The sequence below is a fragment of the Euleptes europaea genome, chromosome 6, assembly GCF_029931775.1.
Source record: "Euleptes europaea isolate rEulEur1 chromosome 6, rEulEur1.hap1, whole genome shotgun sequence".
Taxonomy (NCBI): Eukaryota; Metazoa; Chordata; class Lepidosauria; order Squamata; family Sphaerodactylidae; genus Euleptes; species Euleptes europaea.
The window spans coordinates 10,920,461-10,936,066 of record NC_079317.1 but is presented as its reverse complement, the minus strand read 5'-3'; the positions used below and the strand labels follow the sequence as shown (position 1 = coordinate 10,936,066).

The window sequence follows — 15,606 nt, the reverse complement described above, 5'->3', positions numbered from 1 at the left end:
TCAAGTTGACACAGAAAGAATAATTTAGGAGAACTATAACATTCAATAAATATGTATATATGTGGCTGTCTGTAACATTTTAAATTTTTTATTCATGTAACCCTGGGTGTTGTGGGTTATACATTTTGTATGGTTTTAATCTGAACATTGTTAAGGTCTGTGACTAAAACATTAATAAACTGAGATGAGATTACTGAACAGTTTGTCCCAACAGTGAACATCTGAAATTTCAGCAGGAGTATAAAATTCCACAACTGTTCTTAGCTCACTCCGTATTTTACCAACCACACTCCATACACATCAAGTTCAGGGAAATACTCCTGGGTAGGCTTGCCATTTGACCGCTGGCAGTGGGCAATCCTCCACCCCTGCCCTTGATAACTGGAGGAGAGGGATAAGAAAGAGGAACCAGTGGCATCGATGGGGATGCTCTAGGAATTTCCCTTAGTCTCTATGGTCTTTACCACAGAGATAGGAGAAATTCCTAGAGTCACCCTGAAGTGACGTCACATCCTCTTAACAGCTCACCCTCCACAGCGTCGCCCAAAAAATCTCCTGGCATTTGCCAGCACAGGGCTAGGAACCCTACTCCTGTTTCATGGTTTTCAACATATTTTATCTATTACATATAGACGCTCAGACAGGTCCCATGTTTTTTTGGGGGGAGGGGGTATGAACAGGAGCCTGCCCGGGCCCCGGAACTGACTCATTACAGAACAATGAAATCTGCAGGGATTACTTTCTTTCCATCTGACACTCAGGAGGTGCTCCAGCCAAGCCACCCATGCGACTGGGGTGGCGAAAGAAGGGGGCCAATGCGCCATGCAAGCTCAGCTCATTTCAGACCATCAGTGAAGGGGTCCTGCCTCCAGGTAGGGTTGCCAACCTCCAGGTAGTAGCTGGAGATCTCCCGCTATTACAACTGATCTCCATCCGATAGAGATCAGTTCGCCTGGAGAAAATGGCTGCTTTGGCAATTGGACTCTTTGGCATTGAAGTCCCTCCCCTCCCCAAACCCTGCCCTCCTCAAGCTCCACCCCCAAAATTTCCAGGTATTTCCCAATCCGGAGCTGGCAACCCTGCCTCCAGGACCAGCACTGCCATTTGAAGTATTGCCACTGGGGACTTGTTCGACGCAGACTTGCCTGGTAGCAGGAAGAGGAAATGGGCATACCGTGCTTGGGATAATGGAATACCTTGAACCAGTAGGGTTGCCAACCGCCAGGTACTAGCTGGAGATCTCCTGCTATTACAACTGATCTCCAGCCGATAGAGATCAGTTCACCTGGAGAAAATGGCCGCTTTGGCAATTGGACTCTATGGCATTGAAGTCCCTCCCCTCCCCAAACCCCGCCTTCCTCAGGCTCCACTCAAAAAAACCTCCCGCCGGTGGCGAAGAGGGACCCGGCCACCCCATGAACCAGCCCTGCCCACACGAACAGGCAAAAACCTCTATTTAAATCGCTAGCCAGAACTTCAGTTCAGCCCACCCCTGACGTCGATATGATCCGTGATCTGCGCCGGGAGCAAAGAGCAGCAGCTTCAGAATGCGAGTAAAGAGAAACTCAGCCCTTCCACGAGACAGCGAGCTTAATCGGAACGTAACAACTCACCACATTTCATCATTCCTACTTCGTAACATTTCCGGAGCCGGCAGGCCTGGCAGCTCTTCCGCCTGTTCTTATCTATCGTGCATTGATTTGTAGCCGGACAAATATAATCGTTGTGCCCTGCAATGAGATGTGGTTGTTTTTTTTAAAGCATGTTTTAAAATCCCTGCCACCAAAAAAAAGAAAAAAAAAAGAGGCTTATCTTCCCGTGATAGTACAATACGTTTTGTGCGGCGAACCAGCAGTTTCTGGACTGTGTTGTATTAGGGATGGCCAGCTAGGCTGGCTTGTTCTTGGATACCCGCCTCCCACACGTGTTTTCTGACCAAAAGACACAAGGAATGCTTCCAAATTTAGTCTCAGTTTCTACACACCGGTGCAGCTGCACTAAATGTGCAGAGTATGACCCTGGCTTGGCAGACATCTCAGTGACATTGACTATGTACAAACATCCTCAGCTCCAGGACTTAGCCCTGACCCTGAAAATACTAACGCTGGCCTTAAGATACAGGACAGGAGGAGGTGTTCATTTAGAATAATAGAATCATAGAGTTGGAAGGGACCACAAGGGTAATCTAGTCCAACCCCCTGAACAATGCAGGAAATTCACAACCACCTCCCCCCCACACCCCCAGTGACCCCTACTCGATGCCCAGAAGATGACCAAGATGCGTCCCCTCTAATCATCTGCCTAAGGTCATAGAATCAGCATTGCTAACAGATGGCCATCTAGCCTCTGCTTAAAAACCTCCAGGGAAGGAGAGCTCTTACCACCTCCCGAGGAAGCCTGTTCCACTGAGGAACCGCTCTAACTGTTAGAAAATTCTTCCTAATGTCTAGACGGAAACTCTTTTGATTTAATTTCAACCCGTTGTTTCTGGTCCAACCTTCTGGGGCAACAGAAAACAACTCAGCACCATCCTCTATGTGACAGCCCTTCAAGTACTTGAAGATGGTTATCATGTCCCCTCTCAGTCTTCTCCTCTCCAGGCTAAACATACCCAGCTCCTTCAGCCTTTCCTCATAGGACTTGGTCTCCAGACCCCTCACTATCTTTGTTGCCCTTCTCTAGACACGTTCCAACTTGTCTACATCCTTCTTAAACTGTGGTGCCCAAAACTGAACACAATACTCTAGGTGAGGTCTAACCTAGATGTCTTCTTCAACATCTTGGCCTTAGGCATAGCCATAAGTTTCCCATTTGCCTGCTTATGGCAGCAGATCTCCAGCCAATCATAGCTAGGGTTGCCAACCTCCAGGTTCTTCTGGTATTACAACTGATCTCCAGCCGACAGAGATCAGTTCACCTGGAGAAAATGGCCGCTTTTGTAATGGCTGAAATCATTATATGTTATTGAAAATGTATTCTTTCACTGAAGAAATGTATTCATTCACTAAAAATGTATTGGAAACATATTCTCTGATTTGAAATATATTCTTTGTAATCAATAAAGTATAATCTGCACTTATGAATATCCATACTCAGTGTATAAGAGTTGGCATCTATGATTAAAGTCACACCAAGCACATATATATGTTAAAGGCCTTGAGTATAAGAGGCCCAGCTTTGCTTTTTAGAAGCTAATTAGAGAATCCATAGAAGGCCCGAGTATGTTTTCGTAAGTTGGCTCCCCACTCATAAGGGCCAGCTAGGAAAACTCCCTTAGTTAGCCTTGGCAGCTGCCAGGGTCCAAGATAAGAAGAACTGCAGTGATTTGGGATCAAATAGAGAAGCACCTGACCATGAGGGTCTTCACTCCTCATTAGTGAGAATGAAATCACCCCTTCTATGTAACGCCTCCAAATCTCTAATAGCGTATTCAAATCCTTAAATATCTATTATTGGTTCTATGTATTGACGCCATGTATTACGTCTTTGTACCTCCCATTACCAAAGATTATATCCGTGCTTGCACTCCTTTGATGTTTGTGTGAATTGTCCCGCGCATTTGGGGCAATTTTCACCCGGTGTGTATATTGGGCCCAATAAACAAACTGCTTTGAACTATCAACCTCCTGCTGTGTTATTGTCATTGTGAATTGATACAGTAATACAGGCATATCACTTTGGCATTTGGGCACCTGATTGGCCACCGTGTGAACGGACTGCTGGACTTGATGAGCCTTGGTCTGATCCAGCAGGGCTTTTCTTATGTCTTAATGTTCTGAATAAAATGGCCGTGACATATTTGGGACCTCTGTGAAATGTTCAGCACCTTCCTTCTTATTACATCAACAGCAAGCATGTTGTCTGCAACAAGGAAAATTTGCAGAAATTAAAACCGGTGCTCTCAAGGAGCTGCGTGGGATGCTGGAGGGCAAAGCAGGGTAGTATTTCTTCTTCCTCTGCCTCCAAATATGTAATTGTAGGGAAGGCAGCAGCTGCTTTGCCGGCAATTTTTTTTTTTTTAGCAAAAGTCTGTCTGGATCATAAATTATTGCAAACATTTCATAATGAGCTGTTCTGAGCGAAAAGATGATGTTTTCCTTGCAGATGGCACTGATAGAGAGTTCAAACATTCCTCAGTTTATGCGGGTTTTTTTCCTTTATTCGTGTGCGGGCCTGTGGGTGTGTGTGTTTAAAGCTAGATTTCACTTCCATGCAGAAAACTGGAGGGGAGGAAATGCAAAGGCCGGTTTCGAAAGAGAGTTTACTAGGGTTGCCCGGTCCCTCTTCACCACCGGTAGGAGGGTTTGGGGGCAGAGCCTGAGGAGGACGGGGTTTGGGGAGGGGAGGGACTTCAATGCCATAGAGTCCAATTGCCAAAGCGGCCATTTTCTCCAGGGGAACTGATCTCTATCGGCTGGAGATCAGTTGTAACAGCAGGAGATCTCCAGCTAGTACCTGGAGGTTGGCAACGCTAGAGCTTACCCGTGGAGGGAAAAGCTTAATTCTATGGAGGTCCCTAGTTCTATAGCATCCTCGATGTCACATGAGAACCTCTGAAGGCAAAGAAACTTCTGAAGGCAGAGAACTTCTGGAGGCAAAGAAAAACACTGGGGCTCATGGTACAGATGCCAGTCTCCAGGGGGACCTGGGGATCTTCCGGAATTGCACCTCATCTCATTGCACCTCATACAGAAATCAGTTTCCCTGGAGAAAATGGATGCTTTGGGGAGTGGAGTCTATGGCACTGTACCCCACTGAGGTCCCTGTCCTCCCCATTGTCCATCCCTAAATCTCCAGGAGTTTCCCAACCTACATCTGGCAACCCTACCCCCATCCCCCGCCAGTGGTCAGGGGGGTTCTAGCAACCCCAGCTCATGGATACTTTTGAAGTTCTTCCCCGTCAGACCAGGAAGTCCTCCCCGCCCCCACACCCCCAGTGACCCCCTCCTCCATGCCCAGAAGATGGCCAAGATGCCCTCCCTCTCATCATCTGCCTAAGGTCATAGAGTCAGCATTGCTGACAGATGGCCATCTAGCCTCTGCTTCAAAACCTCCAGGGAAGGAGAGCTTACCACCTCCCGAGGAAGCCTGTTGCGCTGAGGAACCGCTCTAACTGTTAGAAAATTCTTCCTAATGTCTAGGCGGAAACTCTTTTGATTTAATTTCAACCCGTTGGTCCTGGTCCGACCTTCTGGGGCAACAGAAAACAACTCGGCACCATCCTCCATATGACAGCCCTTCAAGTACTTGAACATGGTTATCACATCACCACTCAGTCTTCTCCTCTCCAGGCTAAACATACCCAGCTCCTTCAGCCTTTCTTCATAGGACTTGGTCTCCAGACCCCACACCTGCAGAGGAATTATGGTTGCCAACCCCCAGGTAGGGTCTGGTGATCTCCTGCAATTACAACTGACCTCCAGACTAAAGAGAACAGTTAGAAAATGGCTGCTTTTGGGGGTGGCCTCTATGGCATTATACCGCGCTAAGGTCCTTCTCCTCCCTAAACCCTGCCCTCCCTAAGTTCCACCCACACATCTCCAAGAATTTCCCAACCTGGAGTTGGCAACCCTAATTTTAGGAATAGATAAACATCCACGGTGACATTTGGCAATAGAAGGGTTAAAGGAGGGGGGGAAGGAATTTTCCCCATTTTTATCCTGTGTATTAGAAATGTAAGCTGTTGTCATTAAGCATATAATAATATAATGCTGAAAGATTATGGGCTGTGCCCTTTTAATTAGGCAAATGAACGGAAAAGCACTTTAAATTACTGAGGAGATTAAGTAAAAGCAGTGCACTGTAGATGCGTCACTCAATGAGTTTGGAGGAAACTGGGGCCTTCCTAATGGGAAGGAGGTTTCAAATTGTGTGTGTGTAAAGTGCCGTCAAGTCACAGCTGACTTATGGCGACCCCTTTTAGGGTTTTCATGGCAAGAGACTAACAGAGGTGGTTTGCCAGTGCCTTCCTCTGCACAGCAACCCTGGTATTCCTTGGTGGTCTCCCATCCAGATACTAACCAGGGCTGACCCTGCTTAGCTTCTCAGATCTGACGAGATCAGGCTAGCCTGGGCTATCCAGGCCAGGGCAGGTTTCAAATTACATCAAAATAAACAAAGCCAGATGACTCCATTGCGAAAAGGGGGCCGGTTTCTTTATACTGGTAGAGTAGGGGTGGGGAACGTCAGGCCCGGGGGGGGGGGGTCCTGGCAGATCTCTAGCTCAGAAGGATCTAAGACTGGCGATCCGCCCCCTCCCGTGGACAGGAATAGCCTCTATTCAAGGCAGATGTGAGTTTGTTTTGCTGAGAAAAGGAACCTTTTTTCCCCCTTGCAAAAGAGTCATTAGCTGTGGAGCTGCTAGGACCGCCCAAGAAACTGTGTTAACCCTTTCCCACCCGGGCCGTGGAGAAATGTATTCCCTCTGTAGTACAAGAGGGCTGGGGGCGGAAGTGGCGACAATAGAGGGGTTAAAGGAGGCAGGGCCAGAATGCGCTGTGGGGGGGGGGGTTCTTAGCCAGTGTGTCCTCATTTCACCCCTGCAGACGGTGGTAGCAGGAGCCGGCTGTAGAATCCGGCCCCGACCATGCGGAACAGGAGCAACTCCAGCATGCGGCTGGATGGCTATGCCCGGCTGGTGCAACAGACCATCCTGTGCCACCACCCCACTGTGGGGTGAGTGCACCACCGGTTGGATGCCTGCCTGCTTGTCCGCGTGGGGGGGTCATCTGGGGCAGCTGCCTGCTTGGGGCTTGGTCGGCTAATTTTTAAGTTGATGATTTTGTACGGCCCGCGAATAATGTTATAAATATCCAAATGGCCCTTGGTGGAAAAAAGGTTCCCCACCCCTGAGGTAGAGTATCCCTTATCCGGACATCCCATATCCGGACTGATCCGAAAACCGGATCCTTCGAGCCAGCATGCAGGCAGATACGTGCTGCCTGCGTTCAGTGTTTCCTCTCACCTAAAACCAAAACCAGTGTATACATAGGGTTGCCAACCTCCAGGTAGTAGCTGGAGATCTCCTGCTATTACAACTGATCTCCAGCTGATATAGATCAGTTCACCTGGAGAAAATGGCCCCTTTCACAATTGGATTCTGTGGCATTGAAGTCTTGCCCCTCCCCAAACCCTGCCCTCCTTAGGCTCCGCCCCCCAAACCTCCTGCAGGGGGCAAAGAGGGACCTGGCAACCCTATGTATACACTGCATCGTAGGTGGGGATTGAAAGCCTGCTGTTGTTAGTTTGTTATTGCTCTGGTTTAACAGCTGATACAGGTATTCTAGTGAGATTAGTTACACCTTTGCTTTCTGATGGTTCAATGTACACAAAATTATTAAAAGTGTTTAAAGTTACATTTAGGCTATGTGGATAAAGTGTATTAAAAACATAAATGAATTTGGGTCTCATCCCCAAGACATCCCATTATGTATTTGCAAAAATTCCAAAATATTCCAATATATGGAAAGATACGAAATACGGACCACTTCTGGCCCCAAGCAGTCCGGTTAAGGGAAACTCAACCTGTAGTAACAAATGCCAAGACAATATACATTCTTACTTCTTCGCTTCATTGTAAATTGCGTTTTCCTAATGAATAGGTTGGGTTGCCAGCCTCCAGGTGGTGGCTGGAGATCTCCTGGAATGACAACTGATGTCCAGGCGACAGAGATCAGTTCCTCTGGAGAAAATGGCAGCTTTGGAAAGTGGACTCTGGCATTATACCCCATTGAAGCCCCACCCCACCTTTCCCCAAACCCTGCTCTTCTCAGGCTCCACCCCCCAAAACGTCCAGGTATTTCCCAACCTGGAGCTGGCAATAGGGTTGCCAGGTCCCTCTTTGCCACCAGCAGGAGCTTTTTGGGGTGGAGCCTGAGGAGGGCGGGTTTTGGGGAGGAGAGGGGCTTCAATGCCATAGAGTCCAATTGCCAAAGCAGCCATTTTCTCCAGGTGAACTGATCTCTATCGCTGGAGATCAGTTGTACTAGCGGGAGATCTCCAGCCACCACCTGGAGGTTGGCAACCCTACCCGGAGGTTGCCTTCCCTTTAACTAACTCTTTTACATTTGGCATTCTAGAAAGTATTTTTTTAATCAACATGATTTTAGACTGAGCTGAATTGCTCACATCCTTTACAAAGTGTGCTTAAATATGCTTATTAAATAAGTAAGAGGAAGGAGGGAAAGAGTCTGGTTTTTACTGTTGTACTGAGATCATGCTCAGCCAGCATGGCATAGAGGTTGAGAACAGCAGACTCAGATCTGGAGAACCGGGTTCGATTCCCCACTCCTCTACATGAAGCCTGCTGGGTGACCTCGGGCCAGTCACAGTTCTCTCAGAACTCTCTCAGCCCACACGAAGGCAGGCAATGGCAAACCACCTCTGAACGTCTCTTGCCTTGAAAACCCTATGGGGGTTGTCATAAGTCGGCTGTGACTTGACGGCACTTTACCCACATGCTGAGACCCACCGTATCAATTTTATATTATTGGGAAATCTGCATTACCAAATTGAGATAAGATTTTTTTTAAAAAAAGCTGTGCAGAGCAGATGCAGATTCCACACTCTGCCATGAAGGCCGTTTGAATCAAAGGTCTCCTGGAAAAAAGATAAAAGTGTTGTCCCGGAAAGTCTCTTAACATATGCCACGGCCTTCAAAAGGTCAGGTTACCTCGATCCACTGTAAAGCGTAGGTGACCAAACCCGTCTGCCAGGTTAATATTTTCTCTCTTCTGGGTAACTTATATTACTTGTATCCAGATTTTATACTACAGGTTGAGTATCCCTTATCCGCAATATTTGGGACCAGAAGTGTTCCGTATTTCGGATATTGCCATAGTTTAAAATATTTGCATGTACATAATGAGATATCTTGGGGATGGGACCCAAGCCTAAACACAAAATGCATTTATGCTTTATATATGTTTTATATTCACTTTATACACATAGCTTGAATGTAATTTTAAACAATGTTTTTAATCGGTTCTTGTAGGCTATCCGGGCTGTGTGACCTTGGTCTTGGTATTTTCTTTCCTGACGTTTCGCCAGCAGCTGTGGCAGGCAGTGTTACTCCTCTGAAGATGCCGGCCACAGCTGCTGGCGAAACGTCAGGAAAGAAAATACCAAGACCACGGTCACACAGCCCGGATAGCCCACAAGAACCGATGAACTCTGACCGTGAAAGCCTTCGACAATGTTTTTAATAATTTTGTGTACATTGGACCATCAGAAAGCAAAGGTGTGACTATCTCATGTCGGCTCAAAACTTCCGGTTATCAGTTTTTGGATTTCTGGTTGAGGGATACTCAACCTGTATTTTTATAGAAGGCAATCTCAGGGTTGTCCCCTTACTTGGGAGCAAGACATCGCCCCATTCTTACGTAATTTTCCAAGCAAATCCAACAAATGTTATATGCCCCTTCTCCTGTCAGACCATTCCTATTAAACTGCTCTTAAAGCAGCTAAATTCAGTACTTCAGCCTGCTTAATAAGAAAGCACTTGGCTAAATCTTTTTATTCACTAGGCATGTATCACGGAAGTTAGATTAAAGAGGCTATGAATTTTTACTGTATTCATATATTTTCTTTTGTGCGTTGTTGACTCTACTGACTACATTTTTGTCAGCTGATCTAGGATGGTATTAGTAAAATTGATTGACTGATTGATTGATTGATTGATTTTCTTGGGAGTAAGCAGGCAATCTGATTGATGTCTGAATAAGCATGCCTTCATAAACACTACCCCAGAGGCTCTGTTTCAACTGAATCCCCTAGAAATTTGCACTTGAGTTCTTTTTTCTTTTCTTTTTAAGTTGAGAAACTAATTTGGAGCCAGTGTGGTGCAAAGTGTGGGGCTACAGTCTGGGAGACCCAGGTTCAAATCCCCACTCTTGCTATGGAACTTGCTGGGTGGTGTCTAGGGTTGCCAGCCTCCAGGTACTAGCTGGAGATCTCCTGCTATTACAACTGATCTCCAGGGGACAGAGATCAGTTCCCCTGGAGAAAATGGCCACTTTGGCAATTGGACTCTATGGCATTGAAGTCCCTCCCCAAACCCCTCCCTCCTCAGGCTCCTCCCCAAAAACCTCTCGCTGGTGGCCAAGAGGGACCTGGCAACCCTTGGGCCAGCCCTTGGGCCAGTCACACACTCTCAGCCTAACCTACCTCACAGGACTGTTGTGAGGATAAAATGGAGGAGAGGAGAAAGATGTAAGCCACTTTGGGTCCCCGCTGGGGAGAAAGGTGGGGTATAAATAGAGTAAATAAATAAATAATCTTAGATTGCCCCCACTCTACATGCAGTTGGGTCTTAAACTTTTATTTAAAAAAATAATAACCATCGCCTCCTTCGTCGCAGCCTTCTCCCTACCTTGAATGCTTCGTTTGAAGAACGCTTTGCACCCTTCGCATGACCAGACGCCATAATGGTACCCCGAGGCATAGTCGCTGCACACAGCACAGAAGTGCGCATCCCGTTTGGAACCAGGGCTGTTGGTTATGGGGCTTGTGCAGTCACTGCCGTTGGGCTTCCTCTTCAGAGTCTCCCTGGGGGCAAAGATGCAGATCAGTTACAGAAAGGCACAGTGGGACTTGCATGGAACGACTTCCATGGTCTTCGCATCTAATTTCCTTAGGATTCACGGTGTTTCGGAAGCCCAAAGCACTTACGGGGGCAGGCAGCTGTTTTTCTTTCGGGTCAATACATTTCATTTCCTACATACTTAAGGAGCATACGGACGATTTGACAATGGTATTTTAGACATGGGGCACCTCAATGAGGGGAGTGGTCCCTGACTGCCTCCCCTGGCTGCCATCCTCACCTCTGTACTTACCACACTGCCCAGGAGTAGGGTTGCCAACCTCCAGGTGGCAGCTGGAGATCTCCTGCTATTACAACTGATCTCCAGCCGATAGAGATCACCTGGAGAAAAATGGCTGCTTGGGCAATTGGACTCTATGGCACTGAAGTCTCCCCCCTCTACAAACCCCTCCCTTCTCAGGCCCCACCCCCCAAATCTCCAGGTATTTCCCAACCTGGAACTGGCAACCCTACCCAGGAGCCATAGCACAAATGCTCTTTCTCTCCTCATTCCCTGGACATCTTTAAAGTTGGGATGCAGCAAATTTCTCCATTAACACATGTGAAAGTCAAACTCACCGCACTCGAAGGTGTTGATCAGATGCAAGTCAAAAACCCTATCTGTCCAGCTCACTGGTTTGCACTGAGAGGGACCTGGCAATAGGGTTGCCAAGTCCCTCTTTGCAACCAATGGGAAGTTTTTGGGGCGGAGCCTGTGGAGGGCAGGGTTTGGGGAGGGACTTCAATGCCATAGAGTTCAACTGCCAAAGTGGCCATTTTTCTCCAGGTGATCTGATCTCTATCGGCTGGAGATCAGTTGAATTAGCAGGAGATCTGAACATTCTGAAAAGGGCTGACGAAGCCACCATGAAACGTGAAGTGACCGGTCTCACGTCGTGAAACGTGAAATGACTGGTCTCACGTCCTGCAACTTTTTGAGGCTTTTGCCCATGGACTTGAGTTGCGCTGGTACTTTATTGCTAGTTTTGTTACCATTTGATACTCCATTGTTATGAATGTAATACTTCGGTTGTTCTTTTGGTTTCAATAGGGCATGAATTCAATGCTCAGTAAACATTGTTGAACGCTTGTAAATAATTCAGTGCTTGTGTAATTTTTGCACCATGTTCTTTGTGGAGCCTTCGTGCTGCCAATTTCCTAAGGTTACCTATTACAGCACAGGTTGTTTTGCTTAACTACCTGGCAGTTGGCAACCCTACCTGGCAACCCTACCTAAACATTCGTTGGTTAGCAGAGTTAGCCCTAGGGTAGGCCATGAGCATACAGGCATTTCAGTTCCATATATGCGAACTGTGATAAATATATCCTCCGGTTCGTATTATCATTGGTAATACGAAGGGAAGCACTGGTAACGAACTTCGTCCTCTTTCCATTTAAGTTATAATTAATGGAGCTTTTCTACCTTTAAGCCTTCTCCTTCTCAGTTGAATGTTCCAGGAAAGGTCTGGAAGTCCAGAGGAATGTGTGAACACACTTCCCCCCCACCACCATAAAAAGGGAATGGGGGAGCTTGCACACATAAGAGCTCCGTCCGTGCGATGCAATACATGTGGAGCACCAGATTGTGATGATTTCTTCAAACAAGAGGAGAGGCTTAATCAAAAGTGTTGGCTTTTGTACTCTGCGCATGTGTGATTCAATAAATTCCCTTCCGACTCAGGGAACGTTTTTGTATATCGCCTTTAAAAACAAAATCCTTTATACTTTTTTTTTTAATGGCCTTACGCCCATTTAATCAAGGAAAGGGAGGCATTGGTAACGAAGTTCGGCCTCTTTCCATCTCTGAACTTTCATTTAAGTTATAATTCATGAATTTTCAATACCACAATCATTGTTTCCATGGCAATAAATTAATGTCACGGATACGGTGTGAAGACGCAACTACAAAATGAAACAGAAGGGAGACACACAACTGCGAGAGGAAAATGTTCTTGTGCAACCAACGGATCACATCAAGATGAGAAATGACCCTTTCTTCTTGAGCTAGGAAAAAAGGGAGCCGTTCTAGCCTAACCTCCGCAGAAAGGAGCCAGGGCCAGCTAGCAAGGGATTTTAAAAAAACTTTTTTTTTAATATATGGATCTACTCCCACTGCCAGCCCTGCAGGTGGCGGGATCCTGAAGTGGAAGAATGAGCAGAACCATCTCACACTGCAGATATGGTAGCATTTTTTAATGCTGCACGATAGTGAACAATCCCTCTCAGTGGAAATCCAGAACAGCAGATAAAGCGCTAGTCCACAAGCCTTCTCCCTGAGGTTCAACTTTTCTATGAACTGCCTAAGGTCATAGAATCAGCATTGCTGACAGATGGCCATCTAGCCTCTGCTTAGAAACCTCCAGGGAAGGAGAGCTCAGCACCTCCCAAGAAAGCCTGTTCCACCGAGGAACTGCTCTAACTGTTAGAAAGTTCTTCCTAATGTCTAGACGGAAACTCTTTTGATTTAATTTCAACCCGTTGGTCCTGGTCCGACCTTCTGGGGCAACAGAAGACAACTCGGCACCCTCCTCTATATGACAGCCCTTCAAGTACTTGAAGATGGTTATCATGTCCCCTCTCAGTCTTCTCCTCTTCAGGCTAAACATACCCAGCTCCTTCAACCTTTCCTCATAGGACTTGGTCTCCAGACCCCTCACCATCTTTGTTGCCCTCCTCTGGACACGTTCCAGCTTGTCTATTTCTTTCTTAAGTTGTGGTGCCCAAAACTGAACACAGTACTCTAGGTGAGGTCTAACCAGAGCAGAGTAAAGTGATACCATTACTTCACATGGACACTATTCTTCTGTTGATGCAGCCCAAGATTGCATTTGCCTTATTAGCTACCGCATCACACTGCTGACTCATGTTCAGTGTTTGGTCTACTAAGACCCCAAGATCCTTTTCACACACACTACTATTAAGACAAGTCTCCCCCATCCCATAATTATGCATTTGATTTTTCCTACCTAAATGCAGAACTTTACATTTATCTATGTTGAAATGCATTTTATTGGTTTTAGCCCAATTCTCCAGCCTGTCAAGATCATCCTGTATCCTGGCTCTGTCTTCTACCGTATTTGCTACCATCAGATCACCTGGATCAGTTCACCTGGAGAAAATGGCCACTCTGGCAATTGACTCTATAGCATTGAAGCCCCTCCCCTCCCCAAACCCCACCCTCCTCAGGCTCCGCCCCAAAAACCTGGCAACCCTACATGCATAAATCACCTATGTTACTTAGTTAGTAGGTAAGGTAGACAGAAAGACAGGCAGAGACAGAGAGAGGGAGAAATACTGTTCACCTGTGCATAGGCAGGACATGATCCACAGGTCTTGCTTCACACCACGGACTCTTGGGTTGCTCCGAGTATAAAACCGATGGCTGGCAGTGTAAAGTCAAAGGCGAGATGTGCCCGGGAGCAGCCCACAACACGCTTGGGCTCGACGTCTGCCGTATAGCTGCGCTTTCAGAATCGTTGAAATTGCCAGGAATGTTGTAATTCATCATAGCAGGGCTGTAGAAGGCCATCGCAGAATACTCGTGCCTGTTTTCCACGTAGGAGGAAGGGATGTAGATCGGGCTGTGTTCCACGGCCAGGGCGGACTGGCTGCAATTGAAAGGAATAGCAGAGCTGAGCTCCGAGAGGGTGCTTTTCCCTTCCGTTTTGCTGTGTCCGAGCTCTTGAATCGGCGGCAGCTGGGGGAAATCCTTGTGGGACGACGCACAGAGGGACATGCTGGAGCAAGAGAGAGGCCGGACGCCTCCCGGTCAAACGGTCATCCTGAAAGGTTTAGCCTGGAATACAGAAACGTTAATTGGTCTCGCCTCCCATTTTCACGACTAATGTGATTGCAATAACGCATTCAGATCTTCATCCTTTGGACGGGCTTTAGCGGCTTCAATATAAATGGTGATTTGTGAGACCCTTGTCCGATGAGGCGATGCAAAGCTGCTGTCTCTCAGGGAGCTAATTTCGAATGTAATAACATACAAAGCTGCTTTATACCACTGGTCCAACTAGCTTGGCATTGTCTACTCCTAGTGGTAAAAATTCTCCAGGGTGTAATGTTGTCTGCTGCTCTGGAAAGCTCATCCCCAGCACTTCCTAGGTGAGTTTATCTCACCTCTAGCTTTTAGTTGTTTTCTGACTGCTTGAAGCATTTTGAAACCGTAAGGGCAAAAGGTAATTATACAAAGAACCCTACTTCTCTCCTTCCTGTAGCAATTTCCCTTTAATTCCTAGGCAAAAGACATCAAAATAACACCTTCAATTTACCCACAATAAACACATTGGCCTAATTTTATAGGCCTTTTCTCTTTGACCCCACAGATAGTGTTTCATGGGTTCCTTCAGTGCCAAGTTGCTCCCAGGCTGAGAGCAAATTAATATAGCCAGTGGATACTTAGCTGGGTGGGGTAAAGGTAAAGGTAGTCCCCTATGCAAGCACCGAGTCATTACTGACCCATGGGGTGACGTCACATCCTGATGTTTACTAGGCAGACTATGTTTACAGGGTGGTTTGCCAGTGCCTTCCCCAGTTGGGATACTCATTTTACCGACCTCGGAAGAATGGAAGGCTGAGTCAACCTCAAGCCAGCTACCTGAAACCAACTTCCGTCGGGATCGAACTCAGGTCATGAGCGGAGCTTTTGACTGCAGTACTGCAGCTTTACCACTCTGCGCCACAGTGCTCTCTTGTGGGTGGGGTACCCTTCTTTTATTCTCACATTACTAGACCACACTTTTTTGCGTTTGACTAGACTAACTGGACTTTAAATGCAGCTTGTCATGATGCCTGAATGCAGTCAGTGAGCAGCCTAAACTTTGGAATGAGTTTTGTGGGGTCCCCTAGGGAACAGGACCAATAATTGGTTCTTGTAGGTTATCCGGGCTGTGTAACTGTGGTCTTGGTATTTTCTTTCCTGATGTTTCGCCAGCAGCTGTGGCAGGCATCTTCAGAGGAGTAACACTGAAGGATAGTGTCTGTCAGTGTCAAGTGTGTAGGAAGAGAAATATATAGTCAGA

At 46.9% G+C, this 15,606-nt stretch overlaps 1 protein-coding gene across 1 annotated transcript in view; it reads right to left on the bottom strand.

Moving 5' to 3' along the window:
• The window catches only part of ESR2 (estrogen receptor 2), a 46,503-nt gene extending 32,188 nt beyond the window's left edge, over positions 1-14,315 (bottom strand). The window contains exons 1-3 of the mRNA XM_056850729.1: positions 13,882-14,315; positions 10,370-10,545; positions 1,614-1,730 (exon numbers count right to left, since the gene is read on the bottom strand). Coding sequence (XP_056706707.1) covers positions 1,614-1,730; positions 10,370-10,545; positions 13,882-14,315 — 727 coding nt within the window. The remainder of the gene's footprint in view (positions 1-1,613; positions 1,731-10,369; positions 10,546-13,881) is intronic.
• Between the last annotated feature and the right edge of the window lie 1,291 nt (positions 14,316-15,606).